This window comes from Gallus gallus, chromosome 1, assembly GCF_016699485.2.
Source record: "Gallus gallus isolate bGalGal1 chromosome 1, bGalGal1.mat.broiler.GRCg7b, whole genome shotgun sequence".
Taxonomy (NCBI): domain Eukaryota; kingdom Metazoa; phylum Chordata; class Aves; order Galliformes; family Phasianidae; genus Gallus; species Gallus gallus.
This window is the reverse complement of record NC_052532.1, coordinates 174,346,415-174,373,575: the sequence shown is the minus strand read 5'-3', so window position 1 is coordinate 174,373,575 and position 27,161 is coordinate 174,346,415. Positions and strand designations below refer to the sequence as shown.

At 37.9% G+C, this 27,161-nt stretch overlaps 2 protein-coding genes across 6 annotated transcripts in view; both read right to left on the bottom strand.

Annotated features, from left to right (window-relative positions):
- The window catches only part of LOC121106501, a 20,668-nt gene extending 17,446 nt beyond the window's left edge, over positions 1-3,222 (bottom strand). For 2 of the 3 annotated variants that reach the window (XM_046909861.1, XM_046909864.1), the window contains exons 1-2: positions 1,430-3,222; positions 807-852 (exon numbers count right to left, since the gene is read on the bottom strand). The gene's annotated coding sequence lies outside the window, so the exon portion shown is untranslated. The remainder of the gene's footprint in view (positions 1-806; positions 853-1,429) is intronic. The other variant, XM_040703795.2, reaches the window with a different exon arrangement.
- On the bottom strand, positions 2,626-27,161 carry N4BP2L2 (NEDD4 binding protein 2 like 2). 3 transcript variants are annotated; one of them, XM_040703806.2, is made up of 7 exons: positions 27,094-27,161; positions 23,110-24,527; positions 13,420-13,544; positions 9,469-9,557; positions 9,025-9,101; positions 5,126-5,269; positions 2,626-3,974 (listed from the first exon to the last, which is right to left on the bottom strand). In XM_040703806.2, exons 2-7 carry the CDS (start codon positions 24,525-24,527, stop codon positions 3,959-3,961), a joined length of 1,869 nt encoding a protein of 622 aa, XP_040559740.1. In that variant the 5' UTR covers positions 27,094-27,161; the 3' UTR covers positions 2,626-3,958. The 3 variants fall into 3 exon arrangements, with proteins under 3 accessions (XP_040559740.1, XP_040559739.1, XP_025002598.2); XM_040703805.2 differs by having other exon boundaries at positions 2,626-3,795; XM_025146830.3 differs by lacking the exon at positions 2,626-3,974 and having other exon boundaries at positions 4,057-5,269.

The following is a 27,161-nucleotide window of genomic DNA, read 5'->3' as shown; positions in this document are numbered from 1 at the left end:
CTTCAGTACTCATTATTAGAAACAGGAACTCAAGTCTAGACTGCTGGAATCCAACAAAAATACAGAATGGAACCCAATGCTCCAGCTGTATTTTCTATATACACATACGTAGAATGATATTTATAGTCCCATACAACATTACATAGCCATAAGCACAGTCCTGTAACTGGAAGTTTCATACAGTGAAAAAAGTGTTGAAATTTTCTCAGGTATACCTCACTGAACATTTGGAGTATGTATCGAACAGTTTAATCTACAATCTGCAAACGAAGCTCAAATACGCATGCCCGTCTGGCTTCAGATCCAATGTCTACACTTTAGTTTTCATGAACCTTGGAAGGCAATGTATTCATCTCACAAGCAGAGTGAAACTGCAAAAAGCTCAGTGGGGGAGAAGTAATATAACCCAATCCACTCCAAAGCAGGTTCATGAACCATTAGAAAGTTCGTGGCACAAGCAGGGTGTGGGAAAGCCATTTGGTACACTATTAGGATGAGAGGAAACAGCGTTAAATTGCTCCCGGGTAGGGTCAGGTTGGATATGAGGAATAATTTCTTCTTAGACAGAGTGGTGAGGCATTGGAACAGGCTGCCCAGGGAGGTGGTGGAGTCACCATCCTGGGAGGTGCTCAAGAAAAGGGTAGATGTGACAAAAATGCAAAAAAATATTCAACACTGCTAAAAAGGCTGCAAGTAGGGCTGAGAAAGTTACTTCATAGTTACAATACATCCTGACTTGGCAGAACATGGCAGTTACAGCACTGTGAACCAGTAAGGTACGCATTGCACGGTCAAGGATCACCTACCTGAGAAAGGAAGGAGCAGCTCTCAATGGGCAAATAGCACTATCATCTAAAAGAAAATGCAAGACTCGTTCCAGATGCCAAACTTCTCAATGCTTTTATTATTCTTGACCTATCTGTCACAGTCTACCCAAAGCCAAGGACATCACTTGCTGCTTTTCTGTTACCACAAAAATAAAAAATAGAAACAGAAATGATCTGCCCCTGATAAACTCCTATGTATTGCTTTATCTTCTAGACACCTTAAAGACCAGCTATGTTATCCACATATTTTTCTATGCTGATTTACAGCTATCCAAGACAATTAGCTTATGCAGAGACAAATATAAACCCAAAACTGATGTATCAGCATATTCTCATCTAGGAAATAATATAGAGCTTTAATCTAATAAAGATTATGGTACTTCAGCAATACCACACAGCCCTTGCTTTTGCTTTGGAAGGATGAGAAGATAAAATAATCAAATAATGGTGAAAAAATAATAATAAAAATATCACTGAAGAATCATTGAGAAGTATTCCCATATATCTGACCTATACAAAACATCCGAATGCTTTTAAATTGAATCTTTGATTTCAATTTTATGAACTGCATTTCAACACTATGTCGTCTCATTGCTTCTTACCAGGAGTTGCAATACAGGTCAGGTCTCTTTTCTCTTGCACGGAAACCCCTCAATTCTCAACATACATCCCATGACGTACCAGCAGACAGGGAAAGAATTTCCTCCAACTAACTCGATTGCTGGGAAGAGGCAGGAGTTCAAATGACAGGTATCACATAAACAAATGTGAAATGATGAGAATATTTTTTTTTGCAGCTCATTGAAAACGAATTATATTGGTCAGCTCTAAAAAAAAAAAAAGTACTGAAACAGTCTAAATTACATCAGGAAAGAAAACAATCGAAGAAAAAATGAGTTAGACAGAGCCCGATCTTCTGATATCTATTGCAGAGCAATAAAGAAAATCTACCAGCTCTTTGTAATGCTTCAGGAGACAAAACACAAAAGACAAAATCCTGCTTCCACCTTTACAGGAAAAAAAAATAGAACTTAAAAAAGTATCCACCACAGCAAAACACATCAAAATGAACCTAAAGGGGACACAGCCACCATATCTTGGTGGCCTGTTATGAAAGAGTTCTTAACAGGACACCACGTAACACCATACTTCTTTAAGCTGCTCTTACATTGGGTCTAATGTTTATTATTATTATTTTTATAAATGAAAAAAAAATAACATCAAATCGTCTGTCAAAGCTTTTAGTACTCCAGGAAATCAAGCTACAACAATTCAGATCAAGCTGTAAAACTAGAGCTTTTTTTCCTTCCTTTAATAACCACACATCAGCTACCTGCTAACAAAACATGCACATTTCTCTTAATTGTGATTAAATGTCATGATTAGGAAAGGAGATTTTAAAGCTACAGCTAAGCATCTGAACTCTTCTGTTTAAATTTACTTACCAAACATTTCAGTAGTGTGAAATATGCAGCAGATACTCAGAACCTGCATTTGCTACATTAACATTCTACCTACTATTCGGTCACTATTACTTCATCAAATACTACGAACTGGCCATTCACTAGAAATCAAAACCGAAGGAAAACAATAGCAATGCACCTACGATGTCTGACAAATCAATAGGTGTACTGCATACACACTACACTGGATAATAAAAATAATTAGATCTCAAGTCCACTGGAACTGAGTTCTAATTGAAAAGAGTCCTTACATTTCTTGTATGTACTTCTTGGCCAAATAAGACATTTTCCTCACTTGCGAGTGAGCAGGAGAAATTCAACACCTGCAACACGTGTACTTCATATCCTCTTTTTATTTTTATTCCCGCATTTATACCATAGTATAATATGCCATCAATGACAAGAAAGCGACTTCTGTCTCAGATACACACATTTCTAGTTAGTAGCTTAAACCACAAGTGTGATATCCTCACAGAATGTGAATATACTGTAAAACAACAATTGTGTTTTTACCTGTTATGTTGCTGTACCTACCTTGGAATACAGCATTACAGATTAAGCAGTTTCCAGTAACTCTTTGATTCTTTGACAAGTTGCAAAGCATTCTGTTCTTGTTATGTGTCTTTTGCAAACAACAAGCCTACGTTGATCAACACGCCTCTGCACGTCAGAACTACTCACCATCCACCAACAATTTATTAAAGCAATAAAACACAGAAATGCTCCATCCTTTTAAAGCAGTAATAATTCATGTCTACTTAAATCCCAACTTTCAGTTAGAGAGAACTTAAGTATCAGTTAAATACTGCTTTTAAAAAAAAGCCCATTTCCTTTAAAAACTGAAGATGATTACCTTTTTTACAGTACTTTTTTACTGATTACCTTTTGGTAATATCTTAGCACACTCTGTGAACAGTACATTACTTCAGCCCTTTATTATGGTTTAAGGTATTCTATATAGATCACGTGAGTAAATTAAATGAGTCTCTCTCAAAACAAAATCCATCTCTCTCTAATTTGAAGAGCTGAAATATAAAAACTTCTAGATAATTCAAGCATTACTGATCATTGACAATGATTTCCACAGTCCTCTTAAGACACGTAAAAAGGTGATCATGGGAATTAAAATATAGTGACACAATTGGTATGAATAATACACAACAAGGGAGAGCTTTTTTTAAAAAAAATATATATATACACACAGTTGTTCAATATATTAGGAATCCATGCACTACTTGCATTATTTTTCAAATTATTAAAATAATTATTTAAATGCAAACACTTCCAACTTCTACAGTCAATAAACTGTACACTTCCAACTCCTACAGTCAATAAAATCCCTTAGAAAAATATTATTCTTGACGTAGGTTAAGTTGTACAAACGTAGACCTGCACAGTAGTTGTGAAAAAAACAGAAAGATACTTCATTACATACCTGGATTTTCAGGTTTTGTTACTCAGACTTTAAAGATAAAGCACCTTTTAGGGCCCCTATGACACATTGTCTAGAAGTAAAAAATGAAAATCATGCTGGCTTCACAATTTTCAAAGTTCTGATGACGATTACATTGCAATAATAATAAAACAGAGAAAAAGAACTGTTTGAGCTAGGTTCTCGTGTTCTTCACAAGCGCTCCTCTTCAAGATCTCATTCAGTGTTTTAGAAAATCAAACGCAGTCAGACCTGAGGAAAAGTTGTTTCAGCCACCAGGTTAGTAGTAACGCTCATCTGCATAAAAGCTTAAGAATAAAAAACTTGTACTGAATTACTAAAACAACACTGAAGACAAATATATTTTATTAATACAGTAAGCAGTTAGAAAGCAAGCAAAGTGAAAGCGTACGAATTCATCTGCTTTTAAGCAAAAAAAACCCAAACAATAAATTAGTCTATCTCCATGCTGGTTCTTTTGCTGTTATGTGCTGAACAGATCACACTGGCTGTGCCAAAGTAAGAATACAGTATGGTTTTACAGAAGTATACCCATTATTTGTATTGAATGGATGCATCCCAACTGATGAGATCTGACAGCCTAATGAAAGAAGTGCTTTGTTTTTTGATGAAAGAAATGGACTAAGACAGACCTGATGAATTTTGCCTGCAGTGGTAAAATTTAGGTTTTTAAACACAAAAAGGTCAATGATGTGCAGACACCATCATATTCTATAAGCTGCTGTTGAGAACGAATTAATAAATTAAAAAAAAATGAGGTCACAGAGTTTAAGGCTGGTGAATACTGTTGCTTCAGCTGAGATGAGCTTCTGAGATGAACCAGAAAATACATGCCTTCTTTTTGCCAACAGGTTTTGGCTACAGCTACCAGTTAAAACAAAAACACAACCCGGGACATCGTTGTTTTTAAAAAAAGTCTCAAAGATAATGAGAATCACTAAAATTGATTAATACATAAATAATCTCTTCTTTTGGGACTTAGTTTTCAAAGATATCTAACAGGACCTTCTTCTTTGAAGAAAATCTTCTATACAGTTATTTGTGGTATGAAAACATCATTGTCTTAGGTTTACGAAGAAAGACTATGCTATACCTCATATCAAATATTTTACTAAAATCAAACTTATTACAACTGTAATAAATATAACTTTAAAAAACATTTAATGTACAATTTTATTTACATCAAAGTCCACTAAAGGATCACCCTCCAGAAGGAAATGGTCTTGAACCAGGCCTATTTAAACCAGAAAATCCACTGGTTTATTGGAGGCGGTGACGCTTTTTTAGAAGGGGAAGTAACAGATTTTTATCACTGACTGCAACTGTGTTATCGGCTACTGGAAATACTGAAAGAATTCCATGAGTCTGTATTGCCTCCCCACCTATGTCTTCGCTGCAGAGGTGGCCTCTGTGTGTGTTTGTGAGGAGGTAATTCTGAATTCATGACAATAGGTATGGATATTTGATATTCGTATCGTTCCAACATCTGAGCAATCTTCTCACGAGTGACCCCATGTTTATTCCTCCTACAAAAATAAAAATTTAAATGAATTGCCTGGTATGGATACGTTTACAGTCTGTAAGAAAAAAAAAAACACCTAATTTGACATTTTTTTTCTCCTGGCTTCTCATTTCTAAAAGAACCAGATGTATTTTCCTCTATTTCTTATTATATTATAATTATAATTATAATTATGTAATTGAAAAACATACATAGAACTAAGTCAAGTGATTGCATACATTTTAATTTAAAATGTTATAACATTTCAAATTTAAACTTTTTTTTTTTTTTTACACTGCATTCTCATTCTCTCAGTATTCAATTTGCATTAATGCTTATTTTATTTTTAACAATTCACCACTGAACGTACTCAGTAACAGAAAACAATACAGCCACTCTTCTTTATAAAGAAATCTGATGTTATTCACCAGGACAACATACCTAAACACCTTTTATTTTTGTTCCTATTTATTGTTAAGATTTTATATCGTATACTAGCTAATGAGTAGAGAGATGAATGCCTTATAGACTACTATTTAGAAAAGTAAACTAGCATAAAAAACGGAACTATATGATTTCAAGACTTAATGACAGAATATTTTCTCATCAATAAAACTAAGGGGAAATGAACAGAAACGTTTCAGAATTATTTTTTAAAACAAAAACTGCATGCTCATGATACTTTTATCTACCAGCTTTTACTGGTACTTGTTGCAAATTTAGAAATATACACAAAAAGGACAGATAAGGCAGATAAAGCAAAGTGTCAAAGCAGCCAAAAGAGACATCCTGTTCTTGCAGTAGTGAACGGCCACTGCTTTCAGTGAGAACTTGGCCTACTAAGAACCTGAGACATTAGAAATTACACTGTGATGTTTCTATTTCCTCAGCACCTATGGAATAGCAACTCAAAATTCACATTAATAGAATTTCAGCCTCCGCTAAAAACGTATCGATGAGGGTAATGCACAAACTGAGTGTCAGAGAATTACCAGCACTGCAACAGAACTGACTCCAGAAAAAGATCAAGACAGCATATCCTCTTTGGGCACATCTTCCCTAATCTTTCTGGCAGCCTGGCTATACTGAAGGAACATAAAGGGATCTCACCCTTCACCAACAGATGTACCAGCAAAATCTCCTAGCAGACAGTTACACTTGGAAAGCTTATCTGTTGATTATAGCAAAGTTACATCACTATTAGAAGCTTCTACATTAGAATGATCTTGCCATGCAGAGCATCCCAATATAGATAAAATAATACAGCATAGACCTTACTACCTAAAATAAATTAAAAAAATCAGCACAAGTTCAATGAAGTCAATGCCAAATTGCAGTTCTATGACCCTACTGAAGGAAAAAGGAATATATTTCATTTGTTTGCATTTCACTTCTGTTTATATATTCAACAGGTCAACTTTAAATTAAGAAAATAACATCTATTCTCAAATAGTGCTTCAACAGGATACCTGTTATTTCCCAGATGTCTGCATCAAATGTACACCTCTATGTTCTGCCTCCTACTCAGGAACCATAAAAGCTTTCTGAAAGAGGGTAATGTTTTCATCCAGTGCTAAGTAAGCCCTTAAACATCGCTCTTCTACCAACATGCCACTTGTTTGCTCTGACGTGCAGTTTTCAGAATTTCCTAAAAATTACATCTGGAAGTATGAAACCCTTTACATAAGAGTCTAAATACTATGTAACATGCCTTAAGCACTACTACAAGACACACACACATGAATTAAAGACATTTTCACAAGCTATGTGCAGAATACTAAACTAAAAGCGAAAATCAGACACAAGAGAGTCTAAAGACAATATGTACCTCATCAACATGCTGGAGGAAGAAAAGACACTGAGCGCATATTTCTCATGTTCCTGACATCAGGCATTCACCTAGTGTCAACTTAGTCTCCTTTCAGTAAGGCTCTGCACTGATTCCTTAACACTAGGCTGTGGCAGAAACAGCTTAATAAAAAAGGTATCTAGAAATACACAAGACTTCTAGAATATCAGCATATTCTAGTGCTGAAGGAAAGTTACTAACAATCTCTATCAGACAGTGACACCAAAAAAAAAAAAAGTAAAAATAAAAGAGAGAAAAAAGGAAAAGAAGAAAAGAAAAAGAAAAAAAGGGGGGTATCTTTAAAATACTTTGGCTAGGTGAAGTACAAGCTAGTGTGATTTTATTCCAAACAGCAGAAACGAAGAGTCTAAACAGTTATCCTGTCTAGAAGGGAATCAGAATGCATGACTCCAGACAATCAATGGGATCTGTGAATTTATTACTAGGATAGTATTTACCCAGGTATTGCACAAAACATCGAGCTCAAAATTTGTAAGGGGAAATCCCCAAACTACAATAACTTCTCTATCATCTATTTCCTAAACACACTAATAGGGGAAACAACAACATGGACCTGCAAAATAAAGCACCACATCACCACTTCTCCTAAACTCCCAAAAAACAAAGTTTGCTGACCACACACATCTATTCAAATACACAAAGCAACTGGACTGGCTAAAAAAGTTCCAGAAAACTCACAAGGACAGGTAAGATCACTTCATAGTTCAAGGGCTTTCCTTTCATTTTGTTAAAGATAAAAACTTTGGTCTTACAATTAGTGACTGGACAAGAAAATCCAATGGTAACAATAACATTTCTTTTTTTGCTTTTATTTTGCTACCTATTCAGATCATGAGAAAACACCCATTTTCCTGGAAAATTCTAGCTTGTCTCATGCAAAGGAAATCTCACACTGAACATCTTAGAAACATTTGATTACTATAACAGCTTCCTTCCTAACTTTGCAGTGCTGTATCATAAACTACAAACATTTATTAGAACTCATCTGAAAAAGAGAGACTGCATCCCTAAGAATAAATCACATGTAGCTTAGGACCAAAAGAAGAACGTTTTAGAAGATTTATCAAGAACACACAAAAAATGAAGTCTCAGCCAGTAATACAGGTATTACACACACACAGTTGGCATTTTGTATAGGCTATTTTACGAAGCTGAAACAATGATAAACCAAGTCAGCTGGAGGCAAATAAAATCATGAACAGTAAGAGAACTCTCTCATCCATGAAAGTATGAAATTGCATTTCAAGCACTCAAAGTCTCCTAAGTTGGGTTGGTACCTCTCAGATTCCTAAAGATCTGCCTGAGACAAAAGAGAAATTAACCAAGAACAATAAACAGCTTTTGAGGCACTCTCACAACCCACAGGTTTGACAACTTATGTCCAAAATTGCTACTGTAAGATCTAGATCCTCTGAAGACTGAAAATGATTTCAGAAAATCCTGTGACAGAATAACCTGAAACACAAACTTTCTTTTTCATCTATACTGATTAGGAATGTACTACTGCTCCCTGATGATGAGACATCTAAAGTAGACATAAGGCACTTCTATTGATGCGCTTTTAATGAAACACATTATTTCCTTTTACGTTCTATTTATGGTCTGCTTTGTAGCAACAAGTTTCCCAGGATAACTTAAATTTTTCATTACAGTAGAAGCACTTTCTACAGTAGTTAATCACTTCCTAATTCACTTCCAAGGAAGTTTTAATATTGACTTCTAGGATCAACAAGACAAGATTTTGATCTCCACAAGTCTAACGTGTCTCAAAATGCATATTTTAAACAAAAATTATGTTCTCAGCATAAGGTACTGGATAAAATATAAACTTCCTATATATATTTACATGGGCAAATCTGTTTATATCTTTTAATACATAAGTACAATGAACTATGTAATATAAACCTTACTTTTCTAATTCTTCAGGATCAAATTTCCACCAAGTATCGGGCTCACGGAACTCCACTCTGTACCCCTTTTCTAGAGCCTGTAGTAAGCAAAGAAAAATGTTTCACATGAGTAGCATTATTATATAAAATATGAACAGTAATAGCTATAACAAGAAGTTCACAGACCACTGCAATAAACAAATGTAGTTAACTATACATTGGTAGTACGTTGAATTTCTCTTGCCCCAAACCCGTCTTTCACTCCAGGCTAAACAGATCAGCTCACATCTGTCCTAAAACTGTTCCAGACTATCGCCATACCATTTACTCATTGTATCAACAAGCAGTCTCCCTTCAGAAGCCCAAGAAAGGAAGATGTTTCTGCACACAGCAGACCAGCTCACTGCATATGAAGGTAAATTCACAGAGCTGTAACAGATGGTATAATTTCACAGTAAAACCTACCACTTCCACATACGGTTTCATCTCCCAGGCTTGAGTGTTAGTGTTGTCTATTATAACTGGAGATTTTCCCTGCTCCATTGCCTGTTTGGCTGCAACGAAAGAAACTGCATGTAAATAAGGAATTATATAATTCAAATAAAATGGTGCATGCAAGAACGTTTTTGCATTAATCTGGTCTGATTGAAACACACAGTTCTATGAAAAGTAGAGATGGAAATGTAAAGTAGCATGAGCAAATAGGTAAGAGAAATGAAGCAAGGAACAGAAAAGAGAGAGAAACGAAAAAAAGAAAAACAGAACTCATAAGTTGAGATAAAAACTGCTTACTAAAACAAAAAGGAAGAGAAAAATAATAGTAATGATAGTAATATATACATGCATATATTTACAAAACAAGTGCTGTGCAACACAGTTGCTCACTACCCACAACCAATGCGCAGCCAGCCCCTGAGCACTGTCTGCCTTCCCAGCCAGCTCCCCTCAGTGTTATGGTTTCCTCACATGATGTCATATGGTATGGAGTACCCCTTTGGCTGGTTTAGGTCAGCTGTTCTGGCTCTCTCCCCTCCCAGCTCTTTGTACCCTGCAGCCCCCTCACTGGCAGGACAGTATGAGAAGCTGAAAAACGGAAACACTCTTGCCACTGCGCAGCACTGCTCAGCAATAACTCAAACATCACTGTGTAACCAGCACAGTTTCTCTCCTGAAGCCAAAACACAGCACCATACCATCCACTATGAGGAAAATCAACTCTGTCCCAGTTGCAACCAAGGCAAAATCTAACTCTGACCTTGAGATCAAGCATTCATTCCTCTAAATCCCTCATCCCCCACAGTCAGTCCAGAAAGCATTCTGAAAGGACTCCTAAATCACATTACCAGGATTTGTCCCTGGAGAAAAAAAGGTATGCTTAAAAAGGGGGTTGTACAACATATCTAAAAAGCATGATTATGTCAACCAGCTTCTACATAATGGTATACAGGAGACTTATCCAAGCCATTGAAAAACTCAAGAACTATAATCATATCAGCTTGACATCTACACCTACTTCAGAGAAACCAGGATAGCAATTAAGCTATTGTTATCAGAAGTGCAGGAAGAACTCCTACAAAAGAGTACCTAAGAGAGTACTGAAGTATCTCACTTCTGAGATAAATGTCCTACCTTAGTTTTCATTGTTTTATTTTCCTTCACCTTCTAAATTTGAAAAGAAGGTCTCTATCATCTTTCGTAGAAAGGGACACTACAATTGCATCTTTAGAAAAGGACTACTTTGTGAATTAGGTTCTTTTTGCAGCCTGAAACTAAGCCAGAGGGAGAAGCAGATCTCTAACCTGTGACCGTACATCAGATTCACGCATTAGATTCCTCAGTGCCTCTAAAAATAAAGCATCTCACAATCAAAGTAAGACCTCTGTCAAATCATAAAACATAATAATAATTCTTTTGTTGTTTAAAGAAGTCTTGCAAAGATGAATTCCATTAAAAAAAATCCACTGTGCTGATACTACAGATGAAAAAAAAATAAGATTAACTTAAGATGAACTTTTATTTAGTTCTAAGCAGTATGAATGACGTGAGTTACAGACATGTCAAAAATTTCACATTTCAAAGACCTTGCAAGACAAAGAAGAACTCAGTCTGCCTATCAAAACACATTACAAATGCACCATGGCTGCAAAGTCAAACCCTGAACCTTAAGAAATGCACGATCCAAGGCTGGCTGCATAGTAATTACTGGACATATACATTATAATCTTGAACTTAATGTATGTGCTTGTGCACCATTTCCTCTCATATTCTCCTACCTCTTTCAGCACACAGACTTGTTCTGGGATCGGGTTAGTATCAACTCATCAGCATGACTCAAGCATTCCTCTTTTTTAATTGTAAGATAAATAATGAGTAAGCCAGGATGACTGCAAATGAAGAAGGATCATCTTTTGGTGAATGTCCTTGAACATTCCAAATGGCCACTACTTTGCCTGATCTTCATTTTCTAGCTGTCGTTTTCAAAAGTCACAGATATCATTTACAGAAGTGATACCAACTCATATGAAGACAGTGAAAATTTATTTTGAATATGCCAACTTCTATTACTACTACACTTTCTGAAGAATGTTCAAATTGCAAAGTCTGGCATCCAAGATAGCAAGTTATTTTAACAACTGTGCCTCAGCTAGCCAATAAAAAAAATTCATACTGTAATACCACTGGTGCCCACAGGGATCGTAAGATGATGAACTAGATGACAGAGCCGAAATATCTGAAACTCAATACGAAGAACCGTTGTAAAAAAGTTTCCAGGAGGATTAATAATGTCTTGCTAAACAGAGTCAGAAAGAGTATAAATCAAATGAAAAGAGAGATCCACAGTGAGTACTGAGGATTATTCAATATCTATCTATCTATCTATATATATACATACACACACACACACACCTGTTGCATACATACTCATTCAACAAACACTGTTCAGTCTGCACACTGAATGAAGCACATACCCAAAGGAAGAAAAACAACTAAGTTATTGTTGAGAACCAGGGATTTATCCTGATGAAATCAATCCATAAAACAAGAAGAAACTAAAGGAAAAGAGGCCGGGAAGTAACCACATAGATGGAAGGCAGAAAAAAAATGATAAAGTATGTTCTACCTGAGCACTAAGAATCAGTGGATGAATCAGTGGATTTTCAGCCATGAAAGCTGAACAATATATCACTCTGGCTTCATTACCCTTGCACAAGTGACAGACTGACATGACAGGCTGTCAGAAGCAAGGGAAAAATCCTGAAAGATGGCATTCAGGAGAGATTAATAGAGAATACAAAGATTAATAAAGGGAATAACCAATTTGCCAATGAAGATAACAGGGCCAAAATTTAACAGAAGCTTGTGAAGAAAGATTGTATTGAAGTCACAAGGGCAAATTAATTCCAGCATTTGCTGTATTTGTGCACTTGATCCCACAACCTACGAATTAAATGCATGTGTGCTTTGTTATCAAGGATATTTAATTCACTGTCTTGTAAACATTCAGGAGTTTTAAATCCTGTTCATCTACATCCCTCACACAGTCAGTCAATCTTAGGAGTTGTCTGCGGAGCAGAAAAGCTGATAACTTCCTTTGCAATACTTACAATGCTGCAATGCAACGTCAAAAGAGCTTCCTACAAGTTTTACAATTCCAATAATTGCTCAAAAAAAATTCTCCACTGTTCATTTGCAACTTTTCCCCAGCGCATCATAACATTTTTATTAGGGTGAGAATGAAAGAAAAAGGGAAAAATATTTGCACTGTCCTGCAGACATTTTTTCCTTGGGTGCTCCATAGCTTTTGATGCAAAGAAGGATTCATTCCTCTTACACAGGAAGGAAGCTTCTGTTTAATCTCTCTGCTGCAATGCCTTTATCTGCATGCACAGGCATAAGAGTTGCTGAGTTTGTCCCATCCTTAGAGTGGATCAAACACGTACAGAGATTCTTAGAAAACTACTACAGAAAGGGTGAGAACCAGCCAGTCTCCTAACCTTACCGTGGGTATCTACTTCTCTACCAGTTAAATTCAGTCCTCGACTGCCAGGTATAATATGTCTTATAAACGTGTTAACCTACAAAACAAAACTAAAGCTTTCCTCAGAAAAACTCTTCCACGAATCCCGGACAAACCTCAGATCAGGAAAGACTCTGGAAAAAATAGGACAGTGCTGATGCCAGCAAAAAACGTAACAAATCAGCAGGTCACAGCATACAGAAGAATGCTCTGTCGTCAGAATTTGCACCTTCTGCAATTTCAAAATCCAATATAAATTTATATACTGATTAAAATGTAACATTAAAATACAAATACGTATACTCTGACAGTTTCATTTATATACACACATTCCTATATTTCCATACACACATACATGCCCCATCTAATTTAACAGGATTTCTTTTATGCATTCAAACCTCTCTTCTGGTTCCAGTCATGGGCATCACCCAGCTGAGCAGCATTATATGTATATCCATCTTGTTGACGAAAGTAATCATCGGTGCTGAGTACAATGCCATCACGACTATGATCAAGCAGAAAACTATTGAAAAAAAGGGAAATGCAAAATATTACAAGATTTATTTTTCATATTAACCCCCCAAAAAAAACAATGAAGCTAAAATAAATCTGTGCTCTACTTCTGAGATTCTTGCAAAATTCAGAATGTTTTATATTGGAATAACATGCATATACTATTAATTCCAATTCAAGTTGAGGTAGTATTCCCCCACCTCTCTACTCCTGTATCTGTTTCTCCAACTTAAAAGAAGTTTGTAGCCACCTGCTTCTGGCTCTGCCACAATAGGTTCTAAGCACCTAATGGTCATTTATCGTATTCATTAACATCTCCCATGTCAGTTCTTATCTGTAATTATCTCTAGGAACCAATCTGATCATGAGATCTGGATATAACTGAGAAATAAACTGGATGCTTAAATCATTCTTCCTCTAAACAAGCATTCTTCTGACCACTGTTTATGCTATTCGCACATCCAATATGCATTGAATAGGAACAGGAAAAGAAAACTTCTCATGTTTTCAGCAATTTCCGTGTTTTCAGGGAAGAATACAAGATCACAGTAAAATTTCAGGATTGTGCTACTAACCAAAGTCAGGACTGCAGAAGAGTATCCATCCAATATTGGAGAAATGATATTCCATTTCTAAGTCTTCTGCCCCAATCCGGGCCACACAGCCTCACTCACACCCACCTTTTCAGCAATGGCACTCCCTGCACCTATAAGTCACTCAGAAAAAAGGGACCCTGATTTCTTTTTCTTTTTTTCCTGTGTCAATTTTTGGAAACTGTAGTGTTTGTACTTATTCAAGTGAAGGCCCAAAAAGATGACACAAGGAAAGTGGTCAGAGGAGATCAATACAGACCTACTCCAGGAGAGCAGCCGTGAGCTGCTACAGGGGTAACCACGTCCTTTAGAACTGCAGCTCCAGTCAAATAGGTGACAGGAAATTTAAGATACAGTTTTTTAATTGCCGTCATTCACACTTCAGGGTTAACAAGGTGATAGGAAAAGCGTGTGTTTTACTATCCCTGCATGTATGAAACTTCAAATGAGGAGAAAAACAATCACTTCTTGAACCACTTAAATCACTTGATTAAAGTGGGTTAGCCTGGCTTCCTGAGGAAATGCCATTTTACAGTGACTTTCAACAGAGCATGGAGTTTGATGGGTGAAATGAAAGGGGAAGAAGTGATCAGACAAACCAAACCAAAACAGTGAGCAAATGAATAAAATGCAGAGATTCAAATTAGAATCCAAAAAGCTTAGAAAGTGAACTGGATTGCAGTGTGAGTTTTACAGTTACCCAGTCTTTCAGGACTGTCATTTCCAAACAGCACAGATATCTTACTAGAAGCTTATTTCATTTGTGGGTCAGAATAACCTAACGTCGAAAATTACAGCAGGAAGCCAGATGAAAACAGCTTCAACATAAAGAATAAAAGACACTGTGGGGGAATTCAACTAAGGAAAAAAGGAAATGTCCAAAGTGGTTGTAATGTTTATTGTTAACAAGTTTATTTTTTTACCTGTTTTATAATATTTCACAATGTTGGTAATGTTTCTGATGATTATATTAGTTCCTGCAATGACTAGTACTATTACTTATTGCAATGAGTGATGAAAGAATATTGCACAAATGCATTAAACTTCTCTGCAATTCTATCTTTGCATTGGCATGAAATGCAATAGTTAAACCACTGAGAGGCATAACTGAGCTAGTTTTTGGATTCATGCTCAGTATTGCCCAGGAACTCCCAACAAACACCTGTGAATCAGAGATACCAATGACAGCAAAGTTGGGGGGGGGTGTCCCTCGGGTGATCAGCAATATCAGAACTCCATACACATGATCCAACCCACCTTAATCCAACCCAGTGAGTAATCTCTATTCTGTCAAACATAAACCTTATTTTCAGAAAATCCTTGGAAATTGGTGCTTAAAGGAAAATCTTGCACAACAGAGATCATTCTGCTTTCAGTCAGATCTACAGTCTGATCCCATGACTATTTTTGTTTTCTATAGTATATTCCACTTTACAAAACCAGCCAGTCATTGCCACAGAGCATCTGTATCCCACTGAGACTCCCACATTCCACTGCCCAATGGAAATTTCAGCAGCTACTCAGACTCAAAAATAGGCCCTGGACTCAAAGGCTACAAGAAGTAAACTGCACCAGCAGCGTTCATGATACACTGCTGCTGAGGTGCCAGAACAGAGGAGAGCTGGCCTAATCCCAAACAACCTAAGGCAACAAAGGTATGTTAGTTCTAAGTTACCAAGCTTTCCCATAAATAGCTGCAGGGAGATCTACTTAATTCCCACACAAGGAATGTGGTATGTATTGCTGTGTCATCAACAGACCTTGTAGAGCTCACAGTTAAAGACTGTGAATGGCTCAGCATTACATCAGTTACAGCTAGAGACTTTCATTAAGAACTCAGCTGGAAGAAAAATAAATCCAATTTCACATAACAACAACAATTAAAAAAAATAAAAACACTGTATTGTATTATTTACATCCCTATATGTTTACTGTCCTACAATTAAGTTGTTGGTTATCCTCACCTTTAAAGCACAGAGATTTGTAACAACAAAAACAAATTACTGGGGAACAGAAGAGACTACGAATAATGCATCTGTGAAGTAAATGATCAAAGATGCCTTCCAGCTGCTTTTTCCCTTTTTGCTCTTTCTCCCCATTCCAGAGTACAAGGTTACCTCAGGACAAAGACCAGTGCTCTTTCAGAAAGCAGAGTACGATACGGCAAAATTACAGCCACTTTGTTGGGCATCATTCAATCATTATTTTTGTTTGAGTCTTCGCCTTTTAGTAGGACGTGGATTTCACTGGTAGCAGAGCGCAAATAAAGCAAACAAAATGGCACTGGTAAGTCATACAGCATAGAAAACAGCATTCATCTCTAATACCAATTCCTGTTTCACATAACATATTTAACAGGAACATCCATTTACTAAGTTATCTTGCCAGGATTTCACACATGGCCCAATTTTCTTACTTTCAGTATTCTACATTTGCCAGCTAGTAATGCTCAAAACAACTGGAGCCATCTTCTACACTCACTTTTTGTGTGCTGAATCCATGTGCATGTATAATAGGGAATAAGAACCGCCTTAGTAAAGGAGGTAAGAACTAATAACTGGGACCTGATTCTATGAGCTCTGCAGTGCAGACACAGGCAGCCACTGCAGCTCTCAGGAGCCTGGCTATCACGTTTGTGTGGGGATATATACAAACTGATGAATGAACACACAGCAATCAATGGAGCACTTATCTGTATATGATTTCCAGAAACTGTTCAGAGTTCTGTAAAATAATTCATTTACTCCAATTCCTCTGTATTTTCCAAACCACAACAGTCCTAGCAGTAAAGAAACACTACAAGGGGTCAGGAATCTTGCAAACCCATAAACACAATTTATTCTTGAAATATTTTATTACTATTTCTCAGTGTTCAGAACACATTGCAACTTATGAACCTATACAACCAGTGTAACAGATTTAATACACTGAACTGTGTTTGCAAGAATAATCCTGAAGCTACATAACTGCAGAGGCAGACTGCCTACCAAAGATGACAGGGTAACAGAATCCTTACCCCAAATACAACACACATACCATCTCCAAGTAATGAGCTTATGAACTAGAGCTTCAACTATGATGACAATGTTCATAGCCTATTTAATACCTATGGCATTAGGTCATAAAACAACACTTTCAAAGTCTAACAAATACCTCTTTTAGAATCTGGGCTATTTAAAACTGTAAAATCTTAAACATCAACTTCACATGGAATAATTTACACACTTCTAAGATGTATTTGGAAATAAAATTTATCCTAAGCTCATGAACTCAGATAGAAACAACAAAGCACACCTATGCAAAGAAGCAATCGTTACAATCTAACCACGCAAAGAGATGACTCCACTGCTGTGAGGTGGGGAAGGAAAAACAAGGAAGACAATTCTCTAACAGGTAGGTCAAACTGCAGATCAGTCAGCATCAGTATGTGCATGTATGACACAAGTAGCAGTATTAGCCAACCACTGCAAACCAGCTCTTTTGCATCCATTTGGATACATTCATAGAGTCCCAGAATCACCAAGGTTGGAAAAGACCCACAGGATCACCCAGTCCAACCATTCACCCATCACCAATAGTTCTCATTCCGTGCAATTGAACATTCACCTGAACCTACCAGGACAGTGACACTGAAGCAGATACAAAAATCACAGCAGCTCATTTAGTTTTTTTTTAGATAAGCTAGCTGATCTAAGAGAACTTATCATTTCTACACACAAAATTCATCCGGAAATTGAAGTGCTCATATTAACTAGGCAGCAAACTAATACATATTTGTTCTAGCATGTACATACCCACATACACCCATGCACCAGCTTTAAATCTCGTTCTTCAAAACAGTTCCGCACTCTGCATTCCAGCTAGACTACCTTGATAAATAACTTTACAGTTGAGATGTCTTAGAATCCAATAAATTATTTAAAGTAGCTAACTTACCATACAGACAAGGAAAAAACAGACTGTAACTAAATTGTTTTTAAAAATCTGTAGTACTACTAAGCTACAACTATTTAAATACTTGTAAATGATTTGAGAATCAATGTATCAATTTGATAATCAATGTAACTGATTTGATAGGACAAGGGGGAATGGTTTTTTTACCAGGACAGGGGAGGTTTAGGTTGGATATTGGGTAGAAGTTTTTCACCCAGAGGGTGCTGACACACTGGAACAGGTTGCCCAAGGAGGCTGTGGATGCCCCATCCCTGGAGGCATTCAAGGCCAGGCTGGATGTGGCTCTGGGCAGCCTGGTCTGCTGGTTGGCGACCCTGCACATAGCAGGGGGGTTGAAACTCGATGATCGTTGTGGTCCTTTTCAACCCAGGCCATTCTATGATTCTATGATACAAGGTGCACTCTGATTTTTCTGGAAGCTGTTACAGGCAGTGTTTTTAAAGAAGCACTGAATTAGAAACAACAGCACAAAAATATTTCCACATGCAGCTGTAAACACTTATTTAACTCATCCATTCCCAAGATCCAGAAGTTCTTTCCTCCAGCAGCAGTATTCTCTTGCTGGGATACTCTCTTACATGGGCTTGACAACAGATTTAATTTCAAATGTAAGTTGTCACTGACGCCAATATTTGTCTCTTCAGTCTCATTCAGCTAACTTTTATACAGATTCACTCTGATCTATTTATAGAGGAATGGAAAATTAGAATTGCTGCCAAGTTTATTTGCAAAATATCCTAAATATCAAAGTATTTTGTTTTGCTTTAGTTTTCCAATGATGTATTTATTCTAAAAAAAAAAAAATCACATCACTGACTACTTAAAATTACAGCACATTTTTGCTACTTGGGCTAAAGATAGCATCACTGGGTATCTACCTGGGCAAATGGTAGAGAAAATTCCTAACTAAATTGTAAAATTACTTCCAAAGCAGAGGAAAAAATAAAGCATTTTCCAAGCTTTTCTCTGAAGTGCTTTGGATTGGGGGAGCGTTATCTGTCTAAGTACATGCATCTGCCTTTCTTCTACCTATTTTCTTCCCCCCAAATCCATCCGAGTTGTAAGACTTTAAAACATCACATGCACAGAAAATAGAAGTAAAAAGCACTTTGTTTTTTGTACAAAGCAGAGTAGAAAAAGCAGAGATTCTCACTGATTCTATTCCCACCAAGTCTATTCCTAAACAAAGGATTTCTGCAGTTGAAGCAATCTGGATCAGCACCAATACTGCATTATGAGAATGCACTTCTCCCAGTACAACCTTAAGAACAGCAAGAGAAGGAAGAAAACTGGTCTAAAATGGGAAGGACATAGGAAGTGTGGTACACGGTGGTACAAATTGCAATAAGCAACTCACAGCTGTCACCAGAAGAAACAGGGACAAGGCAAAAGAGCAAAGCACAACAAAGAAATCGGTACAATTAACTGGGAATGAGACCACACCAGCAGCTGACGCAGGGACAAGGTCATCCTAAGGAGAAAAGAGAGGAAGACTGAACCAAGAAATCCACTTGGAATTATAGGGCAAAAGCAGAGATATTATACTGCAACTGCCTACACGTGTAATAATGCATGGATACCACGAGAGATCTCCAGTGACCAGGAAAAGGTTAATGCTACGCCCATATTTGAGGGAAGTGGGAACTGGGCTGCTCAACCTCACTTGAACTCAGCTTCCAGAAAAATCAGAGTGCACCTTGTTGGAATCCATTTCCAAACATGTGAAGGAAATTAAGGTCGTTATGGCTTCAAGCTGCACCAGGGAAGGTTCAGGCTGGACGTTAGGAACTACTACTTCTCTGAAAGGGTGGTCAGGCACTGGAATGGGCTGCCCAGAGAGGTGGTGGAGTCACCGAGCCTGGTGGTGTTCAAAGAGCGTTTGGATGTTGTGTTGAGGGACATGGTTTAGCGAGAACCATTGGTGATGGGCGAATGGTTGGACTGGATGATCCTGTGGGTCTTTTCCAACCTTAGCGATTCTATGATTCTCTGAAGAGTCAAGGTGGGTTTACAACAGACAAATAATGCTTCAGTGGCCAGACCAGATTGTACTACGTAATGAAACAACTGGCTTTGTGGAAGAGGCCAGAGCAATGAATCCTTTGAATGTATTAAGGCTTCTGACATTTCCAGTCAGTACCTGCAGAGTAGCAGGGCTGACAGTGAAATCAAGTCTTTGGGTATCTTCACCATTAACCTGGATCATGAGGCAGAACTTGCAAGATGACACCACACCGGTAGCAAAGACAGATGTACCAAACATTAGGGCTTAGCGACCTGGAGAATAGAGAGACATCTGAGCACTGGGCTAAGTGAAGTTCAACATGGAAAAGTACCGAGCTCTCCATCTGGTGCAAAAGAAACCTATGCATTAGTACAAAATGAAAAGTAACTGGCTGAGCATCCCAACTGAAAAGATCAAAGAATTATAGCGAATATCAAACTGAAGATGGAATCAATGGTGTAATGTCATCAAAAGAAGAACAAATGTGTTATTTTTTATTAGGGAGAAAGCGGTCAATGGAAAAAGAAAAAAAAAGTGGATCTATGGAAGATCCCCCCTCTGTCTCTTGCTTGATCAGTTCTAAAATACTGTGTCCAGTTCTGGGCTTCCCAGTTCAAAAGGCACTTTGAAAAACATAAAAGGGCTGAGCAGATGGCATATAATCTACAAGCACCAGAGAAGCTTTGGGTACACTACTTGGAAGTTTTCAAGACAAAAATATGACTGATCTGATCCAATGATGGTGATAATCTTGCTCCAAGCAGAAGAATGGACTAGGTGACCTCCAGAAGACCCTTCCAAGAAACACATCTTTGATGTCAAGCACGTGGGATGACAAAGTCAAAACAAAACACAGACTTCATTACAAGATTAAGAACAGACATGTCAGGTTTGGAAGCAGGAGGAAATGTGTCTGTACTTACAAATCCACAGTTTGCACAGAAATGCAGACTGGAATTCAAGATTTCTGAGTCTCACTACTGCTTTGCTGTTATTATATACGTGGGAAACTTGATTGCAAGATGCAACTCATTCCCTTCTACTCCTGATCCATAAAGATATGTCAATTTTGTGCTTTTCCTATACAGTCATTTTGTTAGCACAGGCAGCATAGGTTTGTCTGAAGTTCCTAAAGATGCCCAGACTACCAAGATACCACGGGTACTAATGACACCACAAGGCCATGGTGCTATTTGTTGTCCTAGTCTGCACTGCAGAGCTCTACCATGCTATTTAATTCTGCTTTTCAGTTTTTTCCCCCCATCACATCCCACCCGTTGGGTACTTAAGACCCTGGAACATGATTCTGCAGGAATTAACAGCTGAAACCAAGCTCTGAACATACAAAATTCCATATAGCTGAATACAATGACAAACAAGTCCCACACAGTTCAAATTCTACACTGAAATTCAGTGACTATGATTGACCTTGATCTTATAGCACCCACTTTCCCATCTGTTAAATGCAATTAGTAATTCATTTGATAAGTAGGAGAAGAAAAAGCATGAATACAGATTCATAAAAAACTTCAAATACTTATGATCTCTCAGCTAACATGACTGACATACTAGAAGAAAAATTGAAAGGCCATTCATCATGCAAAGGACTGAAGAGATAATGTTAAAGAGTCTCATATTTAAAACTACCTAATTTCTCTACTGAACAAAGCAGTTTTTTCCCCACTTATCTATTATTTTCTATGTTACTTTCATATACTTAAGAAACTATTGTAATAATACATAATAACACTCAGCTTCAAAAATATAGGTTTGCAAAACAGAACAATCAGTAACTAGAAAATGTGAGTTAAAATCATACAAATATGTGAGTTAGAAATCTCTAGTGGATATTCTTCTATGATACAGTCCCCTAAACACTAAGAAAAAAAAAATCCAAACCCACACACAGTAAGGTTGATCCTTTATACAAAAACAAACAAGGAAGAACATAATCACAGTATCTATTTAATAGCCTACTAACGTACAAGGGGACATAACCACAAATGACGTCCTGTTTGTCACATGCAGTTTCTGGATGAAGCTCAATCAGTAAATACTAATAAAGTAACTTCTTCTGTGTGCAAAATAAGTGTGTTTTCATTTACTACAGACAGTGGTTTTGCTCTTTATCAGCCTACGCAAATCCAAGCTGGAGTTTGTGCTTGCTTTTAACTCTGTTGGAAACTTCAACAAGTACATTTCTAAGGGAAAATGACACTTTTCTTGTGTGTTCACAAATTAAAAGAGGTACAGATATTAGTCTGAGAAAAAAAAAACAAATGGAATCACACAGTTTCACCAATACACTGAAAAGGATTACATTTTCAGAAAAGCAAAATTCTTCTAATGGTCTTTTTGAAGGTTTTTGTACCACCATAATAACCTACTGCTGCTGTTAGATTATACCAAAGACTTTTTTTGTAAATGAAGAAATGCGATAACAAAAGGGGCAGACTATCACATATCAGTGCATAGGAGAGTTTCACAATAAAAGTCACAGAACATTTTAAAATTAACATAAAACAGCTTCTGTTCATCAAAATTCGTACTAATGAGACAAAAAAACCCAAACCATGTGATTCTAATATTTACTGTCAGATGTCTTTGCTAAATAAAAATGACTGCATTTTAATAGCCTAATTTACAAATACCAAATTTTGCCAAGTGCTTGCTGATAAACTTTTCAAAAACTCTTTTATTATTATTATTTTTAATATATCTGAGTAAGCTTCGCAAGCTTTACACCTTCACTTAGAATCATAGAACAGCCTGGGTTGAAAAGGACCACAATGATCATAGTTCCAACCCCCTGCTACGTGCAGGGTCGCCAACCAGCAGACCAGGCTGCCCAGAGCCACATCCAGCCTGGCCTTGAATGCCTCCAGGGATGGGGCATCCACAGACTCCTTGGGCAACCTGTTCCAGTGTGTCAGCACCCTCTGTGTGAAAAACCTCCTCCTAATATCTAACCTAAATCTCCCCTGTCTCAGTTTAAAACCATTCTCCCTTGTCCCATCACTTACCGAGATAGCGTTGATTTCCCCGACCCAGGTAGGCCTCTTAAGATAAGGAGCACTTTCTGTGAACAATCAGATCTCTCCTCAGGCAGGGAAGAAAATCTATGCATTCCTTCTGCACTGTAAGTTTTTGGTTCTTTCCAATACTCTTCTCTGGTTTCACAGAAACCATTACTTTGGAGACCACTCTGGTGATTATTTCCATTTCTGAAGACCTGAGTATTATGGAAATCAGTATGACCAACACTGTAGCTACCCTGATCATGCAATGGACCATGACAGTTGATATCCTGATTTTCATGGTAACCATAGTAATTTTCATAAGAAAGTTCATCATTCTGAGAAGGAAAAGCATTTGTTTTTTGCTGTGGGCAATTAAGTATCTGAAAATGCGCCTGATGGGTCAGTCTAGGAGGAGGAGGCCCCTGAGGTACTATGAAAGACTCCCTTGACTGCCAGGCAGGTCTGAATTCAGGCACTGAATAACTAGACTCCATTTGTCCATTAAAGGCATTTTCAGTTTTCCAGCCACTTGTTTCCATGACAAACTGCTGCTCATTGCTTATTTTCTGACTTCCCGGTTCCCCAGAGAAATACTGTCCATTCTCATAAAGTGGCTGTGGGTTGTCCAACAATGCACGTTGATAACCCTCTTGCAATGTATGACTGCAATTATACACAGAATATTGTTCCTGAGAAGTTTCAGTTTCCTTTTCCTGAAGCATATCTAAATTTTCACTTTCCAGCTGGTGAATTTCTTTGTAGAACTGGTCCAGTTCATCATCCATTCCTGATACGGCGGAAGAAATAGCTTGCACCTTCTTTGTCTCAGTTCCTTCAGTGCTGTTTTCATGCATGCCATCTCCCACGTTGCTTTGATACTCATCACAGCTCCCAGACTGCTCCTGTATATTACTCTCAGCAGGCTTGTAAATCGGTCCAATAAATTCTTTGCTTGTAATAAACTCTTCATCTGACTCATTTCTATTTACTGAGAATGCTTTACAACTATTTTTAGTATTATCTTCATTGACATCATTCGCAGTAAGAGGATCTTTCTTTTCTTCATCCTCAGTGTCATTTATTGATTCAAATGGAGAATTTATGTTCTGCACAATCACAGAATCAACTGTTTGACTAAACGCTACATTACCTTCTGGAAGCACTTCATTCGCTGCTCCCAAGACATTAACAGATATTTTCTCTTGCTTCTGCTCTTCATTATCCCCTTCAATATCTGAAGCGCACACTGGTATCAAATCATTAGATGTTCTGTCAGGGTCCCCTTCTTGAATGCCTTGGTTGCCACAATCAGAGAAGTTCTCAAAAGCCCCTTCTGTTGACCTCATCTTTTTAGGACACGGTTCAGTTGTGATTTCATCCTGACACTCCAAGAGCCTTACTCTACTTTCAGCATGAAGCATCTTTGGAAAAAAAAGAATGAATACATCATCAGCATAAACAATTTTAAAGTGAAGTAAAAAAAGTATCAAGTTACTGAGGCCTACGACGTGCATCTTCAGAATCTCCCCTATCATAACTGAACGTGAAGCACACACGGAGAAGAAAAGCAGGCAGTACCTACTGGAAGTCTTGTGCAGTAGCATGGCAATTTTGTTTAAACATCTTTACGTATGAGAAACACATTAGTGTTGAACCAGTCTTGAAGTCATGTTTTGTATCTTAATTTACAAATCAGTCTTTCTTCATATGAATTTTATATTTGAAAAATAAATTACATCAACAGCTTCTGTTCTCCACTGACCTTTGTTAATCTGTCAAGCATTACACATCTCTATGATAGGATTAACACATGCCAAATTTCAAAGCACAAACGAATGCCTGACACCACTACTAAAATGACCAACAACAACACAAATACTTCAGACACTAGGATTATTTTCTGTGACAGGAACTGAACTCAGCTAACTTATTTAACACCAATAAAACAGATATTGGATGACGTCTCTAATTTGGTACTGGTTAAATAAGGCTTAAAATTAAATGTACAATCTGACATTATGTTTCTGGTTACGGAACAACTAAAGACCTTTCTTAGGTACCAAAACCATGCAGCTGCATATTTTTAAAGTAAACTGAAAAGGTAATCTGAGCACCAAATGAATTACAATCTAAGAACGAGCCAGTAACTTCCAGAACGATAGACAGAGGGTGAGAGCAATTAAAAACAAAGTCAGATAGTGCTGATCAGTGTGACATGCAGTCATGCCATTGCCCTATCCATTATCCATAGTTCGATTTTCCTTAGCACTCTAAAAGTCTATATGTAATGCAGTGAAAAGCAAAAGTCATCATATAACAAATTAAGTGCCAAGTGTTATATTTAGCAAGCCTACCAGAATAACAAACACAAAATTAAATGAGAAAGTATTTATCCTACCAGAGGATTTATTCTACTAATCTCTGTCAACTGTAGAATATTTCAGCTTTCTAAGAGTTAATATTGATCAAATGTGACATGATCATCATCTCCAACAAGAAACAACTTTTTCTTTCCTTCTCTCTGTCTGAAAAGGATCTGTAAGTAACATCAAAGGAAGATTTGTAAGTAATATTCTTCACTTCATGTGTAAAACTGGCAGGGTTTTTAACAGGATGCTTTCTCACCTACTGTACAAAGCAAAAAAAGAGACGCCAAAAATGCTTAAGCCAAGGAGATTTTATTGCTTCTATTTCATTTTGATACTTGGAAGATAGCACTATTGCCATATGGTGGAAAAACAAAGCCATGCATGACAATACTTCCTTGGTATTACTGGAATGCTGCTCTGGGTACCACGCTCTCTCCATCTCTCAAGACACACACATTGCTTCTCACATATCTCCTGCTTTTCAGTTCCTCCTTTTTGCAAATTAGAAAGCAAGCGTGATATATGCCTATATCCCTCAACCACTCAATAAATGTTACTTTTACCTCCACTCAAAAACACTGCAACCTGCCATAGTGGACCTGCTTTAGTGCGGGCGTTGGACTCATTGATCTCCAGAGGTTCCTTCCAGTCCCTACAATTCTGTGATTCTGTGAAAAGTTGCTTTACTCTCATTTCTATCCTCATCTCTCTTGTGGAATGGGGCTTAAGCAAGGCATACACATATTCTTATGTGAAATGAAAGTAAAGGAGCACGTGAGCTACCTGCTGCATAAGAATTTCTCTTGTGATGGAGGATACTGCTCTGTGACTGTCCCACACAAGAAATACCCTTTATTTCCAATCTTCAGCAGGCTTGCTCAGATAATCTTAGGGAAAGATAAACTGCATGTGAAAACATTTCCACCTGCACTCTCAGAGCATGTATATACTGAGAAAGTGCAATCTACCTTCCAGTTTCGCCTTTTGAAGGGGACAAAATAGAACCACAGAATAACCTGAGTTAGAAGGGCCCCACAAGGACTGTCCAGCTCCTTGCTCCACACAGGAACACCCAAAAACCAGGCCTTGTATCTGAGAGCACCGTCCAAACACTCCCTGAACTCCAGCAGCATAAGGTCATGATCCCTGCCTTGGAGAGGCTGATAGCTCTGTGGCACTGTGAAGATACAGTTGGAAGCACCGAACCTGAGCTGCACACACATTCCACTTGGCAGTGCTTACAACACTATGTCACCACTTCAACCTGCCAAACGCCTCCAGCAAGTAACTGACGGCCTTAAGCTCCACGTCTACAATAAATTCACTAACAGAAAAAAGAGGACGCATGTGGCAGAAGCTGAAGATTAGAGGAAGGCCCGGATCTGCCTGTTTGGGCACAGAGGAGACAGCGCTCCAGGCCCTTCATGCTCAGGGACGTACCGCACGGCCGGGCCGGGAGCGGCAGCACTCGGGAGGCGCGGGGTACGCCCGCCAGCTGCTGCTTTCCCCCCTCCCCACCCGGTCTCACAGCCCCAGCGGCCGGCTCCTGGAGCCCGCGCCCACCTCCTCCCGCTGACCCCTCGCTCCCCCTCAGCCACATACGGGAGAGGAAACCAACCTCAAGACACAGGCGCCCACCCGCCCGTCTTCCGCCGTCCCGGCGAGCAGCGCACCCCGGCCGGCGGT

Bases quoted from the DNA above. Each gene is read 5' to 3' on its own strand.
- N4BP2L2 (XM_025146830.3), bottom strand. From the start codon at position 24,527: ATGCTTCATGCTGAAAGTAGAGTAAGGCTCTTGGAGTGTCAGGATGAA. The intron at 13,545-23,109 runs GTAAGTGATGGG...TTTTTTCAATAG, and splicing joins GGGAAATCAACGCTATCTCG to TTTTCTGCTTGATCATAGTC. The intron at 9,102-9,468 runs GTAGGTTTTACT...TGCTTACTACAG, and splicing joins TGAAACCGTATGTGGAAGTG to GCTCTAGAAAAGGGGTACAG.